Below are 27,701 nucleotides of genomic sequence, written 5' to 3' on the forward strand. Positions count from 1 at the left end.
CATGCTCACTGACTCTGGATGGATATACTGTGTAGCATTCACCTCCCAGGGAATTACCAGCCAGCTGGACAATTGTAGTTTTACAAACAGAGTAATTTAACACCTCTCTCTTTTAACACCACTCTTTTTTTTTTTTAATTTTTTATATATATATATTTTTGGCTGCGTTGGGTCTTCGTTGCTGCGTGTGGGCTTTCTCTAGTTGCGGCAAGCGGGGGCTACTCTTTGTTGCGGTGAGCGGGCTTATTGTGGTGGCTTCTCTTGTTGCGGAGCACGGGCTCTAGACCTGCGGGCTTCTGTAGTTGTGGCATGCGGGTTCAGTAGTTATGGCTCACAGGCTTAGTTGCTCTGCGGCATGTGGGATCTTCCTGCACCAGAGCTGGAACCCGCGTTCCCTGTATTGGCAGGTGGATTCTTAACCTCTGCGCCACCAGGGAAGCCCAACACCACTCTTGATAACAAAATAATAGTACAGATATTTTGGATATCTGTACTATTTGTACTGTTACCAACAATTCTGTTATCTGTACTGTTACCAACAATTCTGGCTGAAATCCATGTACAGCAAGAAGGATTCCAGTGAGAAAGCAAGTGGTTTAAAATTATCTTTGGGGATTCAATTTTAAAATGTTTTCCTTAATGCCCTTCTTGTCCTCCTTTCCCTCTCTCCCCAGCCCAAAGATCTTTAGTATTCTCTTCCTTTACTGCTACTGATTATTATATTATTCATCTATTTAAAATAGGAAGGATGGAGCAGAAAGTATTCCTTTTTCTGGCAAGAAAGCCCTGAATATCATTTGGGGAAATTCATCCCTAAGAAGCACTGAATGAGCGATGTGGTGTCATGTTTAAAATAGTTTATCCATAGTATGTATTATGAACAATGTAGCTTCCTCTATTAGTTTGCAAGGGCTGCCATAACAGAGCACTACAGACTTATTTCCTCACAGTTCTGGAGGCTAGAACTCTTAAGATCAAGGTGTTGGTAGGGCTGATCTCTTCTGAGGACTTTCTCCCTGTCTTGTAGATGGCCATCTTCTCCCTGTGTTTTCATGTTGGCTTCCCTCTCTGTCTGTCCATGTCCTAATCTCTTCTTCTTAAAAAGACACCAGTGATATTGGATTACAGTCCACTTATATGACCTCATTTTACTTTACCTCTTTAAAGACCCTATCTCCAAACAGTTTCATTCTGAGGTACTGGGGGTTAGGACTTCAACATATGAATTTTGGGGGAACACAACTCAGCCTATAATACTTCCTATCTGCATCACAGAGCTGTTAGCCTAAATAAGAGAATTACTTAGGAAAACAATGTGAGTGTAATTATATCCTGTATAAGAGGGTGTCTGTTAAGGTCGTTAAATTAGTCACATGGTCAACTATTTTAAAATCATTTGTGAATTTAAGTTGCTTGTAAGGAAAGATGTTAGTGGCTACTATTTTGGAGAACAGGCTATGAAGAGAATCAGGTGACATATTGAAGATCATCTGTGCAAACAAGTGGTAAAATTTTTTAAATTCTCTAAATTGAAAAAAAATGAGAAAAGTAATCTAACAATGGTTACTTATAGAAGATAAGAGGTGTGTTTTTTGGGGAAGCTTAAAATAATTTATGAAGAGCATGGCAAAAATAGTATTAGAACAGAGTAGATGTGAAATAAAGAATAAAAAGGATCAGAAAATGGGAAACATTTGTTCATTATCATCAGTTACGTTGATTTATACGAGACTGGCCTTTTAGCAGACAGAAAATGGTCTAGTATCGACAATTCTGTGTCAACCTAACATAAAAGAAACCAGAGGATTTAGCCTGTAGAAGACAGAAAAGGGAAGTGCCTACGAGCCATAATTACGGAAAATTAAAGGACTTTGTATTGAAAGCATTACACAATTCTCACTTAAAATCTCAGCCTCAGCATAGTTATAATGATATTGTGACCCACTCCTCACCCGATTGATTTTCTTTTTATATTATTAGCTACTTAAATCCTCCAAGCAAATTTCTGGATTAGGTCTTCGGCTTTACCCAGGCCACACGCTGAAACGGACGCTGAACTTCCACTCTCCACATAAAAGGGATATTCCCGTGTATGGCAAGTTATAAGAGCTTTATTCCATCACCCCACCCACCCCACTATTCCCCACCCATCCTTTCTCCGGAGCGTTGGCCACCTACATCTACAAATTCTACACATTGCATTTCCATCATCCTGCTGTCAGTGGGTGAGGAAAGGGTCATTTCTTCCTCCGAATCCCGATTTGGATAAAGCAGTACCCCTGTCTTTTTGCTACCAGGAGATAGGGCAGGGACCCCCCTCGCCCAGCTCAGGGTAGAAGCGCTGGTGTTGAGGCTGAGTCGTACGAGGGGCCTGTTGACCTGGCACGGTTTAAGCACTTAACTGACAAATAACACAAGAAATCCGGTAACCAATCAGAGCGTAAGGGTGCGGTGCGAGCATCTTTTTTTTCAGGGTCGGTCACAGCCAAGTCTGACCCAGCGGAGGGGCGCGACCCGGATTGGGTGGCCAACTTCCAGACAGCTTGCCCAGCCTGGTCCGCGGACCGCCACAGCCTGGTTGCGAGCGCGTCCCCGTTTCTTCTCGCGCATCGCTGATTGGAGGGGCTGGAGAGGAAGCGGTGGGCGCAGCCAATCCGGAGCGGCCTCCGCCGCTCTCCTCCCCGCCCCCGGGCTTCCAGGGGAGTTGGCCTTGGGGCCGAGCACCGGTGTCTGCGTGTGCTCTCTCTTGAGGATAGCGGCAGGAGGCCGCGGCTGAGGACTCCGGCGCACAGGCCATGGCTTCCGCCGGGCTGCCCCAGGCTCCCGCCGAGGACTCCCCCTGGCCTCTGCGCCTTCTGCACGCGCCCCCGGGGCTGCTGCGGCTGGACCCCACGGGCGGCGCGCTGCTGCTTCTCGTTCTCGCCGCGCTGCTGGGCTGGAGCTGGCTGTGGCGGCGCCCGAAGCGGGGCATACCCCCCGGGCCCACGCCTTGGCCCGTGGTGGGCAACTTCGGCTTCGTGCTGCTGCCGCCTTTCCTCCGACGGAAGAGCTGGCCGTACCGGCGGGCAAGGACCGGAGAATTGAATACCTCGGGCCTGGGCGTGCAGTTGCTCCTGGCAGACCTGGCCCGTGTGTACGGCAATATCTACAGCTTCTTCATCGGCCACTACCTGGTGGTGGTCCTCAACGACTTCCACAGCGTGCGCGAGGCGCTGGTGCAGCAGGCCGAGGTCTTCAGCGACCGCCCGCGGATGCCGCTCAACTACATCCTGACCAAGGGGAAGGGTGAGCTGGGCCGCGGCCGTGGGAGCCTTGGGGGTCACGGGCCGTGTGAGCGCGCGGATGAGGCTGCAGGTGCGTCGGAGCTGGGGGTTCTGTGCCCCCTGCGGCCGCGCGCACCCAATCTGCCTCACACCTGCACCCAGCGCGGGAGGGGGAGGGCGGTGCTGCCTCCCACTCCTGGTGCCTTTGAGATCCCCTGCAGCTGTGATAGGTTCCATCTTTCCAGGAGTATTCGCTCCTTCCCAGAATAAGGCCTCATTCTTCAGACTGTGTTCCCGACGAGAAACTTTGGCCGTGTTAGAAAGAGAGAGGGATATTTACACCTTTTGCATTTTGGGTGCAAGAGTTTAAGATTATTTCCCCATAAGATAGGAAGTCCAGAAAACACGATAGAAACTAATTGGCAAACCTAATGTACAATAGGTTTATAGTTTCTGTGATTCCTGCTTATGGAAGGCTAAGTTGGGCAGTTTTGAGCGTTGGTAAACATGTTATCCGCTGCAATAGAATATCACATTTGCCCTTTTTGTTTATCAGTGTTCCCCTTTGTCTTATTGGCCGGCACGGGTCCCAGACTGTGTTTCCGTCTGTGTCAATCCTACTCTTCGGTCAGGTGTTAATTTTTTTTTTTTTTTTTACATCTTTATTGGAGTATAATTGCTTTACAATGGTGTGTTAGTTTCTGCTTTGTAGCAAAGTGAATCAGTTATACATATACACATGTTGCCATATCTCTTCCCTCTTGCGTCTCCCTCCCTCCCACCCTCCCTATCCCACCCCTCTAGGTGGTCACAAAGCACTGAGCTGATCTCCCTGTGCTATGCGGCTGCTTCCCACTAGCTATCTGTTTTACGCTTGGTAGCGTATATATGTCTATGCCACTCTCTCACTTTGTCACAGCTTACCCTTCCCCCTCCCCATATCCTCAAGTCCATTCTCTAGTAGGTCTGTGTCTTTATTCCCGTCTTACCCCTAGGTTCTTCATGACATTTTTTTTTTCTTAAATTGCATATATATGTGTTAGCATACGGTATTTGTCTTTCTCTTTCTGACTGACTTCACTCTGTATGACAGACTCTAAATGTCTTTCCCTCAGGGAGTTTTTTTCCTCACTTCCGTTCCAGGTAAGTTAGTCTCCCTTGTTAGAACGAGTTTCATTGCACAAGTACTTTTCCTTCACTGCACTTATCAATATTGAGGCTTCATAATTCTGTAACCTTGGCCTGAATGTGAGTCTTCACCACTAGACTGACATCTAGGAAGACAGAGTTATTCCTTGTCCTGCCTGGCACATATAGGAGTCAATAACTATTTATTAAGTAAATGAACTACTACTTCCTCTTCCTGGCATGTGGTATAAAGAGATCCAGGCTTTTCAGAATCTGATGAAGCCAGAATTTTGCATCAGGATTTTAAATGAATAGTAATGATGATCTTAATATTCTAAATGTCCCACTGAAAAATAAATCATACATGTCACAGTTCATACCTTACTCTCTCCGTGTCTTTACACATGCTGCTTCTTCTACCTGGAATTCTCTTCCGTTCTCATGGCTGCCTGGAGAACTCCCACCTCTGCTTTTCTTTTCCTCTCTCTTTTTAAAAAAATTGTGGTGAAATACAAATAACATAAAATTTACCATCTTAGTCATTTTTAAGTGTACAATTTAGTGGCATTAAGTCATTCACATTGTTGTGAAACCATCACCACTATCTCCAGAACTCTTTTCATCTCGCAGAACTGAAAGTTTATACCCATTAAACAAACACTAAAAACCCATTAAACATTTAAAAACTCTCTAACCCCTGGCAACCACCATTCTGTTTTCCGTCTCTGTGAATTTGACTATCCTAGGTACTTTATACAAGTGGAATCATACAACATTTATCCTTTTGTGACTGACGTATTTCACTTAGTATAATGTTTTAAGGTTCATCCATATTGTAGCATGTGTGAGAATTGCTTTCCTTTTTAAGACTGAATACTATTCCGTTGAATGTATGTACCACATTTTGTTTATCCATTCGTCCCCTGATGGATACTTGCATGCTTCCATCTTCAGACTATTGTGAAAAATGCTGCTGTGAACATGGTATGTCTACAAATATCTGTTGAAGTCCTTGCTTTCAGTTCTTATGGGTGTAAATCCAGAAGTGGAATTGCTTGATCATATTATATGTTTAATATTTTTGAGTTACTGCCATACCATTTTCCATAGCAGCTGCACCATTTTACATTCCTGCCAGCCTCAGCCAATGTTTCAGTTTCTCCACATCCTCACCAACACTTGTGTTGTATTTTTTCATACCTGCTTAAATGTCACCTCTCTGAGAATGTGTTCTGTGACCTATTTCTCTATCCTCCCAGGTACAGGTGAGCTACTCTTTTCTCTGTGATACCACTGTTTTCGTTTAAACCCTCATCGCATTCCCTACCAGTCAGTAAGTCTTGTCAGCCTGCTGCAGATATATCCATGTTCTGTATCCATTCACTTCTCTCCATCTCCATCTCATCCAAGCTACCATCGTTTTTCATTTCTTACTCCAGGAGCCTCTTAACTAGCCTGCTTGCTTCTGCTCTGATGTTTTATCCATACAGCAGCCAAAGGGATTGCTTTTTAAAAAAAGTGAATCAGAACAAATCATGTCGCTTCCCCCACTGAAACCAGTTGTTTCCGACTCCATACTAGACCTACTGTGCCCCAAAGGATCTGGCCTCTGCCAGCCTTTCTCACTTTATCTCTTTCCACTCTCGCTTTATTGTACATTTCAAGTACAGTGTCTGCTCTGGACACACTAAGCTGATTCCTGGAAGGTTGGTGACTGCCTCAGGCTACTGGCTTTTGTTGTCCTTAGGTCTGGGATAACTTAAAAAAAATTTTTTTTAATATTTATTTATTTGGTTGCACTGGGTCTTAGTTGCGGCAGGCGGGCTCCTTAGTTGTGGCACACATGTGGGATCTAGTTCCCTGACCAGGGATCGAACCCGGGCCCCCTGCATTGGGAGCTCGGAGTGCTATCCACTGCGCCACCGGGGAAGTCCCCTGGGATAACTTTTTACTTGGTTTATTCCTTATCATCTCTCAGGCCAATTGTCACCTTTCACTACTATTTTAGACACTGCCCAATATCACAACTTATTTTATCTCATTTATATTTCACTAACCTCATTCATTAAAAACTTTGAAAGCATTTAGCCTATTACCAACCCCACTTACCATTGGAATGTGAACTCTGTGAGGGCAAGGATCTGGCTCATCTTGTTAACCACTGTATGCCTTCTAATCGGCACAGAGCAGGTAATCAAGAAATGAACGAATGCATGCATACATCTATTGATACATACATACATCTAACATCTGTTAATGCACTTACCACATTATATTGTCACTTTTGTTGCTCATCTGTCTTTTCCTCCTGATTTTTAAAGGTGGGAATTAGATTTTCTTCTTCGAGGTCCTTCTTGGTGGGTGTATAGTTTGGTTAAGAATCTATAAGGCAGTTTCTAAGTATTAATTGGATCACAGTTTATTATTGGATCCCTCCTTATTTTGTAAAGTCCTGGGAGCCTGGGGTAATTTGGTGCTTCAGCATCTCAACTAAAGCATTAATTCCTCCAAGAGACAGTTAGGACTTTTTAGGTGATGCTGCTCTTGTATTCTGGTGGATATGTGTTGGGCGAATGTGCTGTAAGAAATTTATGTTGCTGGTGAAAGTGATTGACAGGAGAAGGTAAAGCAAGAACCATATGTCACAAGGAAAATGCTTGTCGATTTAACTTGGAATAAAGAACAGGCCATCTGAATAGGAAAATGTAGATAGTCAAGGAATCGTTTCAAGGGTGAAAAATAAAAGGGGAGAATGTGAGTTTATTTCAAGATGCCCATCGAAGGATGAAGAAGCAGATGAGTTCTGGGTGGCCATCATAGATCAAGAATTGGATGGCATAGTCATCCTGAAGAAGATAGGCCACAGGAGTGAAAGGCTGAGCGGCTCAGCTCAGCAAGATTTGAGGAGTGCCCGAGCCACCTTCAGTGCTGTTTCCAGTGGCAAGATTGTAAAATGCGGAAGTTGTCCAGAAGCAGGATGCATAGACTCTAAGAGAAAGAAAAGTGATATTAAGAATTAGAGGCTAATAACGTTATTAAACGTTTATATTTATTTTTATAAGATATTTGTAAAAGAGTTTTGCTGCTAAAGTTGATGAGACTCGAAGAGAAGGAATATTTCGTGACCAGTGATGTGCTGGAAATAGTTCACTTAACACATTGCCATCAAGTTCTAGAATGTAGGGAGGTTATTTATTATATTTGAGTTTTTCAAATTATCATGCTTATACAAGTTGATATTCTTTTTAAGCATGAAAATTATAGTAAGGTAGATAGGCCAGAAAGATGTTCTACATTAGGTATGCCCATCATACTTATGCGTCCATCTGATTCTGTTTCTGAGCAGGAATAGTTAATAAAGTTACAAAGTCAGATTAAGAGGTACAAACTACTATGTATAAAATAAATAAGCTACAGGGGTATGTTGTACATCACAAGGAATATAGCCAATGTTTTATAATAACTTTAAATGGAGTATAATCTAAAAATTTTGAAACACTGTCTTATATGCCTGAAACTAATATAATATTGTAAATTAACTATACTTCAATAAAAAAAAAACTTACAAAGTCAGAGCCAAGGCTACCAAAAGAGTACTTTAAGTGTGGTCTGTTTCTTCTCAAAGGTTTATGCACATCACATTTTTATTATTAAATATTTCAAATATAAAGTGCAGAGAGTAATGTAAACTCATTCATCACTGTTCACATTTGCTTCAGATTCATAAACAGTGCATAACTTTATTTGGTATGTTTTTTAAAACCTTACATATGTCATATATTTATAAAGTATCTTTCTACCTCTAGCTTTTGTAATTTATCTATTTCCCTGTTGATAGAAATTAGATTACTTCTAATTTTGAGAGATTTCTAGAAACTTGGAGCAAGAGTCAGAGGAAATTGCGAAGACATGAAAATGGGAGGCAAAAGGAAATTTTGAAGAACTTTAGAAGTACAGGATAGACCAGTCAGGATTGACTACCTCGAAGGGGTACAAGATACAAAATGAAATTAGGAAATAAACGAGATAACTGAATCTTGTAGTAAATGGAGTAAAGTACATATTTTAAATAGTTACATGCTCATTTCAAGAAGGCCTGAATTCCCACTAAGAGGGACACTTATATGACCCTATGGAAGGGAAGGGCAAATATAATCAGTGGATAACACTTTCTCTGCTTCAAGAGAAAGAAAACGTATGTGTGATTAATGTAGAATTGCATCAAATTTAATGTATTTTAACTATTTTTATTTTAGTAATATATGTTGCTTATTGTAAAACATGGAACAGGAGTAAAAGAATTCCTTTTAATTCTTTTAAAAAATAATTGAAAATCATCTGTGATCAGTGTTATTTTGAGATCGCCACTATTAACATTTTTATGTATCACCTTTGTTTTAGTCTGTTTGAGCTGCTGTAACAGAGTTCCATGGTCTAGGTGGCTTATAAACAGAATTTATTTCTGGAGTCTGAGAGTTCAAGATCAAGGTGCCAGCTGATTGGGGTCTGTTGAGGGCCAGCTTCCTGACTCACAGACAACTGTCTGTAACCTCACATGGTGAAGGGAGCAAGGGAGATCCCTGGGGCCTCTTTTATAAAGGCACTAATCCCATTCATGAGGGCTCCATCCTCATGACCTAACCACATCCTAAAGATTACTTTCAAATACCATCACACTGGGCATTAGGATTTAACATGAATTCTGAAGGGACACATTCAATCTGTGGCAGCCTTCTAGTATTTTTTTTTCTATATGTACAGGTAATTTAAAAAATATATTTGCTTCCTTGAAATGGAAACATATTCTTCACACTCTTTAAAATTATTTTTATCACTTAAAGTATTATGAATATTTTTCCATATTATTGAATTTTCTACAAAGTTCTTAAAAACTGTACAATATTCCTTTGTGAGAATGTATCATAGTCAATTTAGCCTATCCTTTGTTTGGTTTGAGGTAGATTTTTGTTTCAGCCGTCTAGCACCTAGTCCTCTGACAAGAGCACCCTCTTCTTCTGAGTAACTCTGGCTCCACCACCCTTTTGTATCCATTAACTGTGGTTGGAACGGGAGATGCCATATCTTTACATGAATTCCCATCTCTGACCACAGTGATTAGTCAGGGGATAGACCCCTGATCAAAGGTGATTTGATCAGAATATCTCACCTCTTTGTGATGGTAATGAGTCTGTGGGCTGGACACAACTCAAAAGTTCATAGCTACAGATCGATCCACACATAGTTTTGGGGTAAGAATTGATACTTGTGGCATAGTTTGGAAACCTCAAGCCAAATAATAAATGTAAAGTATTCCAAATTGGTATCAACATGGAATACCTGACTGAAACATCTGAGTCCTTCCCCAGCGTTTTTCAGGTTAGAGCTAGAGAATAGAGGGCTTTAGAGGGCTTTTATCTCCCGTGGTGAAAATGGGAGAATGGGCATCTCAAGATAGTTCCCAGTTCTTGGAAAAGCTGGTTCACAGTAGGAAAGAATGAAGTCAGTCAGGAAGAAAGAAGTGAAAAATAGGTGCAGAGAGGAGTTCAGTGGCATTTAGTCTTCTCCAAGGTGGTAACACCCAGCTCTTCCTGCTTTTTGGTTCCATCCACAGCCTAACTGGCCTTTTTGCCAGACTCACTTGAGGGTATGTTTTTGTCATTCCCAAACAATAGTCCTGGTTTTTGCTTTGGAGCCATGTTTATTTTTCAGTGTTATTATCCTCCTTGAGATGAAGTCTTTGTATACATCCATTGTATACATTCAGGGCTAAGAACGGAGATGTCAGCAACTACAGGGTATGCCTGAACCTCTTCCAAACACTCTAAGACTCTAAGCCAGCGGTCCTCAGCCTTTTTGGCACCAGGGACCAGTTTCGTGGAAGACAGTTTTTCCACAGATGGGGGGGGGGGTTGGTATGGTTTCAGGATGATTCAAGCACATTACATTTATTATGCATTTTATTTCTATTATTATTACATTCTAATATATAATGAAATAATTATACAACTCACCAGGAGACAGAGCTCAGGCAGTAATGCAAGCGATGGGGAGCAGCTGTAAATACAGGTGAAGCTTTGCTCACTCACCCACCACTCACCTCCTGCTGTGCGGCCCGCTTCCTAACAGGCCACGGACCGATATCGGTCCGTGGCCTGGGGGTTGTGGACCCCTGCTTTAAGCCATTCTGGCTTCATGACATGGATATTTTGTAACGTTTGAAACCCTGAGGCCATTAATTCTGTCCCTGCCTCTCATCCCTGGCATTCTCAGGCACTGTCTCCTTGGTCAAGTCTTATCTTGCACTTCATACCTGTCAGATTGTTGTCAAATACGTAATGCCCAGATATTAGTCTCTTTTGAGAAGCCTCCCTCCATTTCCTTGCCTTATCTAAACCTGAATTTTTCCCTGAAGATAATTCAGTCCTCTTGAAATACTGTACCCTCTTTAACTTCCCCCAAGTTCTTTATTTTTCTAAAATGTGCCTTCATACACATCCTTATTTACAAATGAAGTATCGCTCAGATGTCCTCTCTGAGAAGTACTGCTTTCCCTCAGCTGACATGGTGCTTTTTCCTTTGTCTACATTGCAACTTCAATACACCTCCAACATACAACATTTAATACAATGCATTCCAACAATGCAACATTCAATATAGTCCAACATAACAACATTCGATACTGTACATCCCAACAGTGCAACTTCAGTACAATCCAACATATAACATTCAATACCGTACAGTCCAACAATGCAGCATTCAATACCATGCATTCCAACTGTGCAACTTTAGTGCAATCCACCATACAACATTCAATACAATATGCAACTTCAATACAGTCTAACATACAACAGTGTATTAGAGTTGTTGGTTTATCCAGCTCCTCACAAAACTGGAAGCATCTTGAGAACAAAGACTGTGTCTTTTAAATCTGTATGCCCTTAGTATCTGGCATGTAGGGGACTGTAAGTAAATATTGAAAAAACTAATAGAAAGAAGACATTTATTTCTAAATTTGAGTGTACCTAACAATGTTGTCTAGCATACATATGTACCTAACAAGGTAGATATATACACTTTTTAATACATTTTAATTTTATGTATTTATATATCTTAATTTTAAAATATTTTATATATTATGTATAAATATCTATATAGCCATGATATATATCTACAAGTAACAAAAACTTACAGAACTGAAAAAAGGAATTGACAAATGCACCATTAGTGCAAATTATTTTAACGTAAGTATTTGAATAGTTGATAGATCAGGCAGATAAAACTTTGGCAGGGATAAAGAAGATTTGATTCTGACAGTTCTGTAGCTTTCTCTGTTGGAAAGAGGGCCCTATACCCAACAATTGCTTATATAAAAATTCTTCTCAATTTTATTTGGAAATTTTATTAAAATTGATCACATACTAGACTAAAAAGCTAGCCTCATCAATGTCAAAAATCATCATACTTCCCTGGTGGCGCAGTGGTTGAGAGTCCGCCTGCCGTTGCAGGGGACATGGGTTCGTGCCCCGGTCTGGGAAGATCCCACATGCTGTGGAGCGGCTGGGCCTGTGAGCCATGGCGGCTGAGCCTGCGCGTCCGGAGCCTGTGCTCTGCAATGGGAGAGGCCACAACAGTGAGAGGCCCGCGTACCGCAAAAAAACAAAAACAAAAAAACAAAAATCATCATAAGTCAAATTAATCTAGGTGGCAAAAGAGAATCATAATAGAAAAAAATGTTTATACTTTTTTTAAAAAGATTTATTTTATTATTTACTTATTTATTTTTGGCCGTGTCGGTTCTTAGTTGCAGCATGAGGGCTCTTCGTTGCGGCGTGTGGGCTTCCCTCTAGTCCTGGCGTTCAGGTTTTCTCTCTCTAGTTGTGGTGCACAGGCTCCAGGGCACATGGGCTCTGTAGTTGTGGAGCGAGGGTTCCAGAGCGCGTGGGCTCTGTAGTTTGCAGCACGCAGGCTCTCTGAGGCGCGCGAGCTCAGTAGTCGTGGCGCGCATGCTGCGTGCTTAGTTGCCCCGTGGCATGTGGGATCTTAGTTCCCTAACCAGGAATCAAACCAGCATCCCCTGCATTGTAAGGCGGATTCTTTACCACTGGACCACCAGGGAAGTCCCCAAATTTTTATACTTAAAATGCATTGAAAAGACATGCACACAATACTGGTGGACTGCAACTAAAGTGGTACCCAAAGGCAATTGTACAGCCTTAACTATCCTTTATTAGGATAAAGGTCTGAAAATTAGTTAGATAGCTAATTTTATATATCTGAAAAAGAACAAAAGAATAAAGGTAAGGAAAAAAGAAGAATATGCCATTATAATTATAGACAAATTCTTCCAGAGAGAAGGAATACACCATGGCTCATTTTAGGAGGTGAGTATATCCAGACAAATACATTATGAGAAAGGAAATTTATAGTCCATTTTCATGTATGAATATGAATTTTTAAAAACTTAACATATTAGGAAACCAAATCCAACAATGTCTTTAAAAAAGCATAAAAATATCATAACCAAAGTTGGATTTATTCTTGGATTGCAGGTAAGTCCAATTATAAAGAAGACAATTTTCAAATTAATCTGTAAGTTAAATGCAATTCCCATCAAAATCTCAAAGGTGCTTTTTTAAAAATAGAACTTGACAAGCTGATTAAAGTTTGATAAATATGAGTAAAGAGCCAAGAGTAATCAAAAAACAATTTTGAAAAAGAACAAGGTGGTGGCGGTGGGGACTTCCCTAGTAAATATTAAGACTTACTATAAAGTCTATTTAGATCTTATTATAGAGTAACAATAGTTAAGACAGTGTGCTTTAAGCACAGTCATAAATAAATACACCAGTATACAATATAGCAGACTAGAAAACCAATAACCTGAGCTGCCTGTGTACAGCAAATGTTGTAGATCAGTAGAGAAAAGGAGAGGCTGTTTCATAAATGGTGCTTGAACAATAGGTTATCAAAATAGGGAGAAAAGTGGATTCCTTCTTCACAATAAGTAGGAATACCTAACATAAATATAAATTCCAGGTAGGTTATAGAGACTTAAATGTGAAAAAGCAAAATTTTAAAATTTTACAAGGAAGTAGAGAATGTATTTATAAACCTGTGGAAGGAAAAGATTTCTAAAGTAAGACATGCAGCACAAATCACTAAGAAAAAGATTGAGAAATGGAACTACCTTTAAAGCATGTTTATCAAGTAATAGCATTAAAACATGAAAAAGCAATTCACATGATGGGAGACAATGTCTGCTATGCATGTAGAATATATAAGAAGAAGAAAATTGCACAGTTAATAAGTACAAATCACAGAATAGGAAACCTGGCCAGTAACCATATGAGAAGCTGCTCCAACCCACTGTAACAATCAGGGAAATGCACATAAAAATCAGATGAGATGCATTTCAGCCCTCTGATTGGCAGAAATAAAACGTTGATGACTACAAAGTGATGGTAACTATTTGACAAGAGATCATTCATGTACTTCTGGTGTACTCTCCACTTTGGAGAAGAATTTGATAATGTCTAGTCCCATTGAAGGTGTACATATTTTATGACGCATCAATGCACTCTTAGCAATGTCTTCAAAATTCTGATGGAGGGGGAAAGGTACGATAAATACATTTTCGAAAAATGTTTAGAAATTTGCCTCTGATGCGTCCTTTCCCAGGAACCTATTAGAGGATGGCCTTCAGCAAAATGCAGGAGTGAAATAAGGTAAAGACATAGAATTCAGGAAATGAATTCAATACAGGAGGGTCAAAAAAATTTTCTAAATGATGTCAAATGGAAGTCACAAAACACCTGAACAAAAGGCCTAGAAAGCAACATCAGATTTGAGTAGATGTGTGGAATATTCGAGGCAGGAAAATGGATGTGACAGGTCATCCAGTACATTTGACCATGTGAATATTTCTATTGAGAGTCATTTTATATAGGTATCAAAGATTGTGAGAAGACATAACCACTGAGAGAGGTCTTTATTTCATTCTCAGCTGTATTCACAGCATCCCAGTGTCTAGCACATAGTAGGCATTCAGAAATATTTGTTAAATGAATGAAGCATGTCCTTGAAGGTAGCAGGAATGAAGTGGATGAAAAATGGAAGGAGGAGAGCTGGCTGAAACAATAAAGCACACCATGGACAAGAGAATGAAGTAAGTGACAGGAAACAAGGAAAATTTGAGAACAATCTGATACAACATCTGGGAGCAATTCTTTTGGGTTTGATGGTGGAAGATGTATAACATAAGTGAGAATCCAATAAGATGTAGTTGTGAATGCCCTTGAGTTCAGATGTTTTTAAATTAGGGCTGTTTGCAACTACAGACATTTTAGATTACCTGCCAGTTATTTGATCCAAACTTTGATGGCCAATGGGCTGTTGATTTATTCATTTCATATTTAACAATCTCCTCCTTTGTACACAGCACTATGCCAGAAGTTTGGATTTTAATGATGAGCAAACTCAGATATTGTCCCTGCCCTCATGTGCAATCTGTTAACCATGCTTATCCTTCTGTTCACATTTATCTAGCCTGAAATATTTTCTTAGTCTGTATTCACTCTTATGAAAATAAGGTTTTGAAATGTACACTAACTCGAGAAATGGCAACTCGTTTCATTTCACCAGGAGTCAGTATATATAATAATAAGCTTTATAGAAAATTTTCCTAATCAAATTGGATATGACTTTTGTTATTATAAACATACACTATCTTGGTAACTAAATTTTGCTAGTCATTCTTGGCTGGTGATCTTTATCTGTTTGTATATGAACTTTACACAAAAATACAAATACCCTTCATGGTTGGTCCTGTTGAGTATTAATTATCAAGCATTGCTCTTTCTTACCTTCTTTCCTTGGTGTCCTTTTGCAGGGATTGTATTCGCACATTATGGTCCAGTCTGGAGACAACAGAGGAAGTTCTCTCATTCAACTCTTCGTCATTTTGGCCTGGGAAAGCTTAGCTTGGAGCCCAAGATTATTGAGGAGTTCAAATATGTGAAAGAGGAAATGCAAAAGAATGGAGAAGTCCTCTTCAATCCTTTCCCCATTGTCAACAACGCTGTCTCTAACATAATTTGCTCTTTGTGCTTTGGCCAGCGGTTTGATTACACCAATAGTGAGTTTAAGAAAATGCTTAATTTTATGTCACGAGCGTTAGAAATCTGTCTGAACACCCAGCTCCTCTTGGTCAACATATGCTCGTGGCTTTATTACCTTCCCTTTGGACCATTTAAGGAATTAAGACAGATTGAAAAGGATTTAACTATTTTCCTTAAAAAAATCATCGAAGACCATCGAGAGTCTCTGGATGTAGAGAACCCTCAGGACTTCATAGACATGTATCTTCTCCATGTGGAGGAGGAGAGGAAAAATAATAGCAATAGTAGTTTTGATGAAGATTACTTATTTTATATCATTGGCGATCTCTTCATTGCTGGCACTGATACCACAACTAACTCTTTGCTTTGGTGCCTCCTGTATATGTCACTGAACCCCGACATACAAGGTAATAAACAGATGTTTCCTTTATTCATGGCAAAACCAGGATATATTTTTTTTCATTTCCATTTAAATCAGCAACCTTTGTGATCCTGTGGCTCCTGTCAGTAAGCAATGTCTTCAGGCTGGAAAACAAAATGGAAATACTTGCATCTCATAGGGAATGGGTAAGGTGTTAACAACGAAACTCCAAGTTTCTAGACAGTGGCACTAAGATCGCAGCTTGCTTGAATCTGCTTTAAATCTCTACAGGTCTGATTCTGTGTGAAATCTATGATGAAGAAAGAACTTTAGAGAAGACTATTTTAGAGTTGAAGAGAGTCATAGTGATCACCTGAACCCATTCATCTTTTTTGAAGATGAGACCAGAGGCCCAGAGAAGTTCTGTGATTTTCACAAGGTCACGGAGCTAGTTCCGCCCCATCAATACCAATAGGTAGTGAATTTCACTGGAAGTTCATAGTGGAAGGATACAGGAGAGAATAGTGTATTCATTTTCCGTTGCTCCTACAACAAATAACCACACAGTTAGTGACAACACACATTTGTTATGTTACAGTTCTATACATTAGAAGTCTGACACATGTGTCAGTGAACCAAAATCAAGATGTTGGCAGGGCTGCGTTCTTTTCTGGAGGCTCTGGAGGAGAATCCATCTCCTTGCCGTTTGCGGCTTCCTTGGCTCGTGGCCCCCTTGCTCTATCTTTGAAGCCAGCAATGTTGCATCTCTCTGAACATTCTTTCATAGTCATATCTCCCTCTGACTCTAAACTGGGAAAAGTTTCCAATTTTTTTTTTTTTTTTTTTTTTTTTGGCTGCATCGGGTCTTCATTGCTGTGCGCGGGCTTTCTCTAGGTGTGGTGAGCTGGGGCTACTCTTCGTTGCGGTGCGCGGGCTTCTCATTACGGTGGCTTCTCTTCTTGCGGAGCACGGGCTTTAGGCGCGCGGGCTCGGCAGTCGCTGTGCACAGGCTCTAAGGCGCACGGGCTTCAGTAGTTGTGGCTCGCGGGCTCTAGAGCGCAGGCTCAGTAGTTGCGGTGCACAGGCTTAGTTGCTCTGCAGCATATGGAGTCTTCCCGGACCAGGGCTCGAACCCGTGTCCCCCGCATTGGCAGGCAGATTCTTAACCACTGTGCCACCAGGGAGGTCCCAGTTCTCCAATTTTAAAACCCATGTAATTAGGCTGGACACACCCAGAAAATCCAGCATAATCTCCCCATCACAAAGTCCTTAATTTAATCACATCTGCAAAGTCCCTTTTTACCAAATAAGGTAGCATATTCACAGGTTCCAGGGGATTATGGCATGGACATCTTTGAGGGACCATTTCCTGCCTACTATAGATGGGATTGTGCCTACCTATATTCATTAACTATTGATGAGTAACAAATTATCCCAAAATTTAGCATCTTAAAACAACAACCATTTATAATCTCACATAGTTTCTGAGAATCAGGTATCCAGGAGCAGCTTAGCCTGGATGGTCTGGCTTAGGATTTCTCAGGCAGTTGTAATCAAGGTGTTGGCCTGGGGCTACAAACATCTATAGACTTGACTGGGACTGAAGGATCCCCTTGCAAGATGACTCATCCACGTGGCGGCTGGCTGCAGGTCTTGCCACTTGGAACTTTCCGTAGGGCTGCTTTACTGGCAGCTGTCTTCCCCCAGAATGAATGACCCTAGAGAGTAAGTGGCCAAGACAAAAGCCATAGTGTCTTTTATAACCTAAGCTCAGAACCGTCATGCCATTGCTTCTCCTTTATTCTGTCGGTCACATAGACCAATTTGGAACAGAGTGGGAGGGGATGGCACGAAGTTGGGAACACCAAGAAGTGGGGGTCACTGGGGGTCATGTTGGGCTACCACACGTTGTCACAGGTAAAAGCTTAGAGTCAATCAGATGTTGATACGAGAGAAACTCCGAGTGCTCCTGAATCCAGAGTGCTTTCCCCTTTGCCACTCTGTCCTGCCATCGTCCTTCAGAATCCCAGGCTGGTACAGGGTCCCTGGGACCAGCTGCCTCCACTGGAATATCTGATCGGTGTTTCACTTCACTGAGGCCAAGTCAGGCCTGTGCTGCCGACTTATCAGCTGTGTGGATATGGTGATGGGAAGAGTGTATGGGAGGGCAGTCTCTCCTGGCTTATCTTTTGGATTATGCTTTCCTTTTTTTTTTTCTGTATAGAAAAGGTTCATGAAGAAATTGAAAGGGTCATTGGTGGTGACCGTGCCCCCTCCCTCACTGACAAGGCCCGGATGCCCTACACAGAAGCCACCATCATGGAAGTGCAGAGGCTGAGTGTGGTGGTGCCACTGTCCATCCCTCACATGACCTCAGAGAAAACAGGCAAGTCCAGGGCCTTCCTCCTTGGAACGCCCTCGAGGGAAGCCCGTCCCCTTCATCCAGAGGACTTGAGGTGAGGTTGTGGCAAGCGTTTGTTGTCATGGATAATCAAATGACCAGAGGATGCTTCAGCCTCAGCTGTCCCTTATTTGGTGTACCGGCTGGCGTTCCAGCCCTGCCTGTTTGGTAAATAGCTCTCTAGCCTTCAGAGCGTGCACACTTACACTGGTCAAATTATGCTGCCGTTTAAGGTGGCTGTACTGGCAGAAAAAAACTCCAGAATTAACAAAGGCCCCTCTCTGTCCTCCTGTTCTTGGAGGCCCGAAGAGCTAGCCTAATTATGAAATTAAGGAGTTTAACTGGGAATTATTCTACTTCATTTTTTGTGGTTCTGCAACTGAAGCACAAGTGTTAAAGAATTAGAAGAGCCCATCTGATTCTGAAGGCACATGTTTCAGCCTTTCACCTACAGTGACCTTGACATTTAGGCACTCAGACTCACTGTAAGCATCCCTCATAACAAGGAGTTTCCGTCCTCCGGAGATAGCCCATGATGAAATGGGCTTAAATCTAGTTATAAGACAGATGTAGGAGGCAGTCACTTATAAATGACATTGGATCACTTAACAGTTTCTTTGGTGTAAATTAAATATAAGGTGTGTGCAGTATCCTTGGGGCATTGTTTAAAGTGCATATGAACTTGTCAGCTGGTATGAACCAGCATTGACTTCCCTGTACATCCCTTTACCTTAGTTTACCTTCTTCATTGTATTGTGTCACATAAAAGACTGGGAACTGTAAAATTGTATACAAGTATTAGGAATTTGTAATTCTTTGGGAAAGTTCACCTGAAATGCCTTATGATTCCCGTTTTAATGTTTTCTCTTAATTGTAATGTTTTTATCATTTGATTTAATTGATTAACTCAACATCCATCAGAGCAACTCCTGTGCCGTGTCAGGCTGGGTCCTGGGAGGGTATGGAGAGGATGCCAGTTGATAAGGTTTTGCCTGTGCCCTCAAGTACCTCAAAGTGTACTCTCAGCAAATTAAGAAGCTAGATATGTAACTAGTTTTTGTTTGTTTGTTTGTTTTTTTAGAGAGTGATGTTTACCCAGAGTTATTAGTAAAAGCATGTTGAATGATACTGTGGTTTCGTTTTGTTTTGTTCTAGTGCTCCAAGGGTATACCATTCCTAAAGGCACGATAATATTACCCAACTTGTGGTCAATACACAGAGACCCAGCCATTTGGGAGAAGCCAAATGATTTCTACCCTAATCGATTTCTGGATGATCAAGGACAACTTATTAAAAAGGAAACATTTATTCCTTTTGGGATAGGTCAGTTAAACTTTTATTTTCTTAATGGCATAATTTTAAAAAGAAATAGAACCAAAAGAATCTTTTATTATTTCATGATACTCTTTTAAAAATGTTTCTTTCTTGGCAAGCTAATATAAGAGAGAAATAACTTAGATAATGCATCTCCACTATGTTTATTTCAGATTTTAAAAACAAAGTGAAAGCAATTGGTTTTAAATCTTTAAATATGACTAGAAATCTTCCTTTTTGAGTTGTCCAGGTGATTGTTTGAGTCCCAGGGAACTGTTGGAGTTAAGAGCAGCTTTTGACCTGCCTGAATGGTGGGTGAGAGGGTGAGCTCTCTAATCTCACCAGTCCCTCTTTTAGGTTCCTAGATTAGGGCATGTAGGCTTCTTTCTGTAGAAAAGGAATGCTCCAGAGATTCTTATTTGATATCTTTTCTCCTTAATCTTCCAGGTAAGAGCAAGGAAAGAGATAAGTAAGTATGGAGGAGACAAGGTAGCCCACCTCATTGGCTCCGTCTCTAGTTCCTATCTAGAATGTGGATAGATTTTTATGAGTAGGAGTTAAAATGTGAACTTGGTATGCAAAAATTCTGATCAGCATAGACTGTGGGAAGCCACGGGGTGTATGTGGCAATTTTATTTCAAAACTCTCTATGTCTGCCTTTAAAACACTCAATTTAGAAATTTCATAAATTTATCCCTTTTGAGGTAGGAAAAGGGCTGGTATTATAATCCTTACCTTTTTTCCTGGTCTCATTTTTAGGGAAGCGGGTATGTATGGGAGAGCAGCTGGCAAAGATGGAATTATTCCTGATGTTCGTGAGCCTCATGCAGAGTTTCACATTTGCTTTGCCTAAGGACTCGAAGCCGATCCTGACTGGGAAATATGGTCTAACTTTAGCCCCACATCCGTTTAATATAATCATTTCAAAGAGGTAAAGAACATCTCCAGGAAGAGATGGTGCAGAGAATGTAAATACATGTCCTTCTAAACAGATTCTTCCTTCTGTAATTGACAGCGGATCCAGCAATTCTGCAAGTCTAGGTTAGGCTTGGATTAGAGAGAGATTGGAAAGAGGGTAGAGCACGTGGGACCTTTCGTCTCGGAGGGTTCCTCAGAAGGAAACTTCAGCCATTTTAGTAATGCACGTGACTTGGGGGATGGTGACGAAAGTACTGGATTCGGAAGCAGGGGATCCGGATTTTATTCCCAGCAGCCTCCACCAATGAGCATTTCTTCTCATCCCTCAGTGCCTCAGTCATTCCACGTGGAAAATGACGGTAACAAAATTTGACTTCTCTCTCTGTCTTGGCATGAATGATGGTCAAACGCTCCATCTTTTCTGACATCACCAAAGCACTGTTAAGCTCTGGAGAACAAATTCAGGAGAAGGAGGAAGACCTACCTGTTTAAGACCCATGACAACATGAAAGTGGTGTTCAGACTTGAATACTTCATCAGAGAAGGACGTGGGTTTAGGGGACAATGAATTAGAGCTTTTCTTATTTATTTATTTTTTTACTTAATTTCTTTTTGGCTGTGTTGTGTCTTCGTCACTGCGTGGGCTTTCTCTAGTTGCGGTGAGCAGGGGCTACTCTTCATTGCCGTGCGTGGGCTCTCATTGCAGTGACTTCTCTTGTTGCGGGGCACAGGCTCTAGGGCACACGCGGGCTCAGTAGTTGTGGCGCACGGGCTTAGTTGCTCCACGACATGTGAGATCTTCCTGGACCAGGGCTCAAACCCGTGTCCCCTGCATTGGCAGGCAGATTCTTTTTTTTTTTTCTAATTTTTTTTAAAATTTATTCATTTATTTTTGGCTGTGTTGGGTACTCATTGCTGCACGTGGGCTTTCTCTAGTTGCGGCGACCGGGGGCTACTCTTTGTTGAGGTGCACAGGCTTCTCGCTGCAGTGGCTTCTCTTGTTGCGGAGCATGAGCTTTAGGTGCACAGGCTTCAGTAGTTGTGGCACGTGGGCTCAGTAGTTGTGGCTCATGGGCTCTAGAGTTCAGGCTCAGTAGTTGTGGCACACGGGTTTAGTTGCTCCGCGGCACGTGGGATCTTCCCAGACCAGGGCTCGAACCCATGTCCCCTGCATTGGCAGGTGGATTCTTAACCACTGTGCCGCCACCAGGGAAGCCCTAGAGCTTTTCTTGACACAGATCTTATGTCGGTTTTGGAGGACTTGTTTTGTTATTATCTTTTCGTTTATGATTTTAGTTTTTACTTTTTGTAGACATGCGATGAAGTGGACCCTTGTTTAGTATGTTGAGGAAAGGTTATTGTCTGAATGTATACATCTGCCTTCTATTTCAGCTACATGAACAGTGAGCCTAGCTGAAGAAGTGGCTTCATGGCAGAATTCCTTTCTGCTGTGTTTACTCACAAGGATGTAGCTCTGGCTTCTGACTTGAGCCCTGAATAGTGAGCTGTGGAATTTTAATACTGGGATTTATGAGAAAAGGATTCAAACTGTACTGAACATTCCTTAACTGTTCTTCCTGCCACCAGGCCTAATGTATCTCATCCTTGAAGACTTGCAAAGACAGGAAGGCATTCTTAATTTTTTTAAGATAACTAAATTGTTTCTTAATAAATAAACTGCCTCTAAAAGAACAGTTCTCAAAAAAGGTATCAGGGGATATTTGGAAATATGTGGGTGTGTTTTCAGTTATCACAGTGATGGGGGTGCTAATGGCTTTTTTGTTGCCATGAGGCCAGGATGCTAAATGTCTGAGCAGTCCTAGACAATGAAGAACTGACCTGCCCAAAGAGAACATGCTCCAAAAGTGGCTAGCCCTTTTCTTTATTCTCCCATTATACTCCTTATATAGAAAGAATTGTGATAATAATATAAGCAACTGTATTTTTGAGCCTTTCCTCATGCTGGCACCATACTTTATGCTTTACTTGTGTGCTTACATAATTCTTAAAGAATGTTTAGTAAGACGATGCCATTCTGTAGCTGATGGAGCTCAGGCTTAGAGAAGTTACGGCCTACATGTAGTTAAAAAATACCGCTGTGCATTTCAAACCTACCAGTCTTTGTAACTGGAGAGTTCTTCCTGTACCACGTCTCTATACTGCCTTCTGCATTTTCAATATGGATAAATGAAATACAGGCCAATCTTTAGGTGCCTTGAGGATTTTTGTTAATTAAAAAAGAAAAACTAAGAATGAAATGCATAGGCACTGTGAGTGAATGGAGAGGTTGTTATAGAGACTTTATTTATTGTTTATTAATTAATTTTTATTTTTGGCTGCATTGGGTCTTCTTTGGTGTGTGCAGGCTTACTCTAGCTGCGGTGAGCGGGGGCTACTTCTCATTGCGGTGGCTTCTCTTGTTGCGGAGCGTGGGCTTCAGTAGTTGTGGCACTTGGGCTCAGTAGTTGTGGCTCACGGGCTGTAGAGCGCAGGCTCAGTAGTTGTGGCACACAGGCTTAGTTGCTCCATGGCATGTAGGATCTTCCTGGACCAGGGCTTGAACCCGCATCCCCTGCATTGGCAGGCGGATTCTTAACCACTGTGCCACCAGGGAAGCCCCTGGAGACTTTAGATGGATGATGCATGTGTGGATTACCGTGTACCATGTGCAGGGTAGTTTGTTCTGATCTGGAATTTCATATGCTGCGGAATTGCACTAATAACTTTGCATTAGCAAGTTTATTACTCTTCGATTTATACATGCATTTTCAGTACCCCCTAACCAAACAGTTTGTAGCTAACTTGAGAAAAAAACTCTTCTGTGAGATTATGTTGAAATCAGATGTTTATTAAACTTTAAAATGTAATGCCTTAAACTGTAGCACTTTTAAAACATCTGTTTATGGCAAATCACTGAAAGGACTGTTAATGCTTCCCTTGCACATGTTGATATTTTACGATTTTTTACTTTATGATGTATTTGAAGTGTAAAAATAATAGTACTTTGTTTTATAAGTTTGCCTAATACCTACTTTTTAGTCCTCATCATTAGCATGATTTTTGATGCTTACATTAAACTTTTAATTTTAACTGAGATAGTGTCATGTGTGGTTTGGGGGGTTTTGTTTTCTTTAAATTGCTAAACAAAATTCTCTTTTACCAGATGTCAAGTTAAGAAAAGGAAAAGGGAATAGACTTCCAAAAAGAGGGAGATGGCCACATATAATATAAGCATGATCTCTAGACAGGAGGATAATTCTTTTAAAATATCCTCTCAGAGCACAGTTACTCTCAGGACTGTAGCACAGCCCAAGCTTCTTATTTCCCACGTCAAAGTCCAGCATTATTTGAGAGAGGGATGAATCTACATAAGCCCATTGTGGCAAAATATCGAGTGCTTGTCTCTATTACACTCCTTAGCTCAGGTAGAAGAGTTTTCTAAAATACCCGAACCTATGGATTTTTCCTATAGATGAGCCCACTGCCGGCTTTTTCCACGGCCCAGTCTTCCTCCTGAGGTCACAGTGCAGAGGTCACCTCCTGAGGGACGGCTTCTGCTAAGGCTCTATCTAAAGTGGCCTTTCCTGAGAACACCCTGCTATAGACTGAAAGTTTGTGTGCCCCAAGAATTCATTAATTGAAACCTGATCCCGATGTGATAGTATTTGGAGGTGGGACCTTTGGGAAGTGATTGTGTCATGAGAGTGGAGCCCTCATGTATGGGATTAGGATCCTTATAAGAGCCCAGAGAGCTCCCTGCCCCCTTCTGCCATATGAGACTGCAGTGCAAAGACAGCCATCCATGAACCAGGAAGCAGGCTCTCACCAGACACTGAATCTGCAGATGCCTTGATTTTGGACTTCTAGTCTCCAGACCTGTGAGAAGTAAACTTCTGTTATCTGTAAGATAGTCTATGGTATTTTGTTATAACAGCCTAAATGGACTAAAATATGCCCTGATTCATCACCCAGCTTACTTCCTTCAGAGCCTTCCTCACTATCTACAGTTACCCTGTTTATTTAAATTCTCAGTTTCCACCATTTCTTCCACCTCTGTCCAGAGGTGCCCTTTGTTGCACAAGTTTTCAGTTTTGATGAAGTCCAATTTGTTAATTTTTTCTTTTGTTGCCCGTGTCTTTGGTGTCATATCCAAGAAATCATTGCCAAATCCAATGTCATGAAGCTTTTTGCCTGTTTTCTTCTTAGAGTTTTATAGTCTTAGCTTTTATGTGTAGGTCTCTGATCCATTTTGAATTAATTTTTGTATATGGTGTAAGGTAAGGGTCTAACTTTACTTCTGTGCATATGGATAACAGTTTTCCCAACACTATTTGTTGAAAAGACTGTCTTTTCCCCATTGAATGGTCTAGGTACTCTTGTCGAAAATTGTTTGACCATATATATGAGGATTTATTTCTGGGTGGATACTATCTTTCCTTTTTTTTCTTTTTTCTTTTTTTTTTTTTGCGGTACGCGGGCCTCTCACTGTTGTGGCCTCTCCCGCCACGGAGCACAGGCTCGGGACGCGCAGGCCCAGCGGCCATGGCTCACAGGCCCAGCCGCTCCGCAGCATGTGGGATCCTCCCGGACCGGGGCACGAACCCATGTCCCCTGCATCGGCAGGCGGACTCCCAACCACCGCGCCACCAGGGAAGCCCTGGATACTATCTTTTAAAGTAATGTATCACTAAACAGTTATTGTAGTAACACTGGGATATTCAGATGAATCAATGAAACAAAATAGAGAGTATATCCTCTAGTGTATAAAAGTGGCATCACGTTATGAAAGAACAGGAATAATATATTCTAAAAAGTGCTAGGACAGTTGGTTAATTACTTAGAAAACTAAAGTAACATCTTTTCTCCAATTAACTTCTTTTTCCAAGTTAATCCCAAAAGGATGAATTTCCCAAATTAATCCAAGTTAATCCCAAAAGGTCTAAAAAGTAAAAATAATACATCTGTATGTGTCTCTGAAACGTTTGATATTTTCTAAGCATAAAAAAGTTATGGACATTTTGAAACACATACAGAAGTTATGGGCAAATCTTGTTTCATCTACATTATCCCACTTCCCACTAGCCCCATTCTGCACTGATTTATTGTGAAGCAAATATTAGACATATCACATGAACGTATTCATAACGTAGAATATGACTTGCAAGGATGGCTAATCTCTAGTCGTAGTTACATTTCAAAGAAATATTGACAAGGAGTACAAATACATTGACAAAATAGCCTAAGAAAATATTTCAGAATGTCAAGTCAAACAGACCAGAAGAACATGGTTAAGCTATTTTTCTCAAACATGTTTACAATTAAATTACTAATGGAACAACTGATAAGAATGCTACTAAATGACCTATATCTTATAGTTCCTTCTTAGTCAGGTTTACGACTCAGAGTTTTCTTTCTTTAGGTTGTGCCTCATTTAAAAGAAAATTTTCCACAAGGAATCTACCAATTTGGCATTTCTGATTCTGAAACATGACACTAAAGAGGGAAATTCCACCAGTGAAAACTCTTTTCTCCCATCATACTCTGCTCGGCAGCATTTGTCCTCATTGTATTACTTTTTGTCAATCTGAGCTTGTTTAGCAACCCTCTTCCCACCTGGTATGCAAAGGCATGTAGTGAATTGTCAATTATTGTAGTTTTGAAAGATATCTTCCAAGGATATTTAAGTCCTTTCTATGGTTTCCTTGTACACAAACTAATGTTCATGAAAAAGCTGGTGCCTAAAGACAAAAATAAAAACAAATTAACTAAAACCTCAGTAAAGCTATTGTTTTAAAAAAGGGAGAGAGAGAGATGGCAACCAAATGCCATACCTGACTCTAGACTGGATTTGGTACTAGAAGGAAAAAAAAAACTATAAAGGACATTATTAGGTCAGTTAACTAAATTGGAATACAGGCGATCAGTTGGTTAGAAATGTATCAATGTTAAATTTACTAAAGTTGATTACTATCGTTATGTCAGGATCACCCTATTCCTAGGAAATATGCATAGAAATATTATAAAGGACCATGATTTGTGTAACTTACTCTCAGATGGTTCAGATTATTCATAATGTATATAATATCTGTCTTATCTATTATAGATAAATAGATCTAGACAATTGATAAGATAAAGCAAACGTGATAAAATGTTAGCAATAGGTAAATATGGGTAAGAGATATATGGGTTCTTTTGTACTATTTTTACAATTTTTCTATGTGCAATTCTAAATAAATTGAAAAAAATTAAATATGATTGAGATCATGTTTCTCATAAAAAGGTCCACCCTCATTTGGCCCCTGCCTACCTTTGCAGTCTCATCTTCATTCACCCAAAAGTACCCTGTGCTTTTGTTATCCTATGTTAATGTATTTCCAGACCACTCTCTAATCTCGGTTCCTTCACAGACTACATATACATTTTTCTCTCTGTCTGGAATGTCCTCAAAATATTTTCTCTGCCCGAAAAGCTTCTAATCATCCTCACTACTCTGCTGTGATATATCCATCATGATGAAGTAGGTTAGGACACTGGTTTTGAGCAACAACTTTGCACTCAGGTAGACTGGGGCTCAAGACCTGCCTCTATTCCTCCCGCCTATCACACCTCAGGCAAGTTATTTTCCTCTCTAAGCTTCCAGTTTTCCCATATGCAAAAAGAGAATAAAAATAGTGACATCAGACTGATGGGAATGGTTGAGAAGTTACGTATTACATGCTTAGCACAGAGCCTGGCAAATTAAGCATTCACTAAATGCTAGTCTTCCCGTTGCTTCCCCCACCCCCCTCACTACCCACCTCCCACAGCCCCTTGCATTCCCTTCTGGAAAGCACAACATTTTGTTCCATGTTTATTTCTCCTACTAGTTTATGAGCCCTTGAACGGCAAAGACTACATTCTAGTCACCCCTGATTTTTCCAGCATCTAGAGTGATGTTTCTTGCTCACATAGAGCAATGAAGAACTTGCTATTTCCAAAATCAATGATTTTACTTTGAAAACTAAAACAAGGAATCACTATCAGCTTTCTTTAAATACCTGGCTCTGTAAGACATGGAGACAACCTAAATGTCCATCGACAGATGAATGGATAAAGAAGATGTGGTACATATATACAGTGGAATACTACTCAGCCATAAAAAGAACGAAATAATTCATTTGCAGCAACATGGATGCAACTAGAGATTATCATACTAAATG

The 27,701-nt window shown here is 40.9% G+C and overlaps 2 protein-coding genes across 3 annotated transcripts in view; both read left to right on the plus strand.

The window, feature by feature from the left end:
* SGMS2 (sphingomyelin synthase 2) overlaps positions 1-15,418 on the plus strand; it is a 116,723-nt gene extending 101,305 nt beyond the window's left edge. Inside the window, exon 8 of the transcript XR_004483187.2 lies at positions 15,280-15,418. The gene's annotated coding sequence lies outside the window, so the exon portion shown is untranslated. The remainder of the gene's footprint in view (positions 1-15,279) is intronic.
* LOC101288653 (cytochrome P450 2U1) lies at positions 340-23,596 on the plus strand. 2 transcript variants are annotated; one of them, XM_004269596.4, is made up of 5 exons: positions 730-3,285; positions 15,280-15,915; positions 18,094-18,255; positions 19,426-19,593; positions 20,344-23,596. In XM_004269596.4, exons 1-5 carry the CDS (start codon positions 2,796-2,798, stop codon positions 20,517-20,519), a joined length of 1,632 nt encoding a protein of 543 aa, XP_004269644.1. In that variant the 5' UTR covers positions 730-2,795; the 3' UTR covers positions 20,520-23,596. The 2 variants fall into 2 exon arrangements, with proteins under 2 accessions (XP_033283679.1, XP_004269644.1); XM_033427788.2 differs by lacking the exon at positions 15,280-15,915 and having other exon boundaries at positions 340-3,285.
* Positions 23,597-27,701: the final 4,105 nt, after the last annotated feature.

This window comes from Orcinus orca, chromosome 4 (genome assembly GCF_937001465.1).
Source record: "Orcinus orca chromosome 4, mOrcOrc1.1, whole genome shotgun sequence".
NCBI classification, from domain to species: Eukaryota; Metazoa; Chordata; class Mammalia; order Artiodactyla; family Delphinidae; genus Orcinus; species Orcinus orca.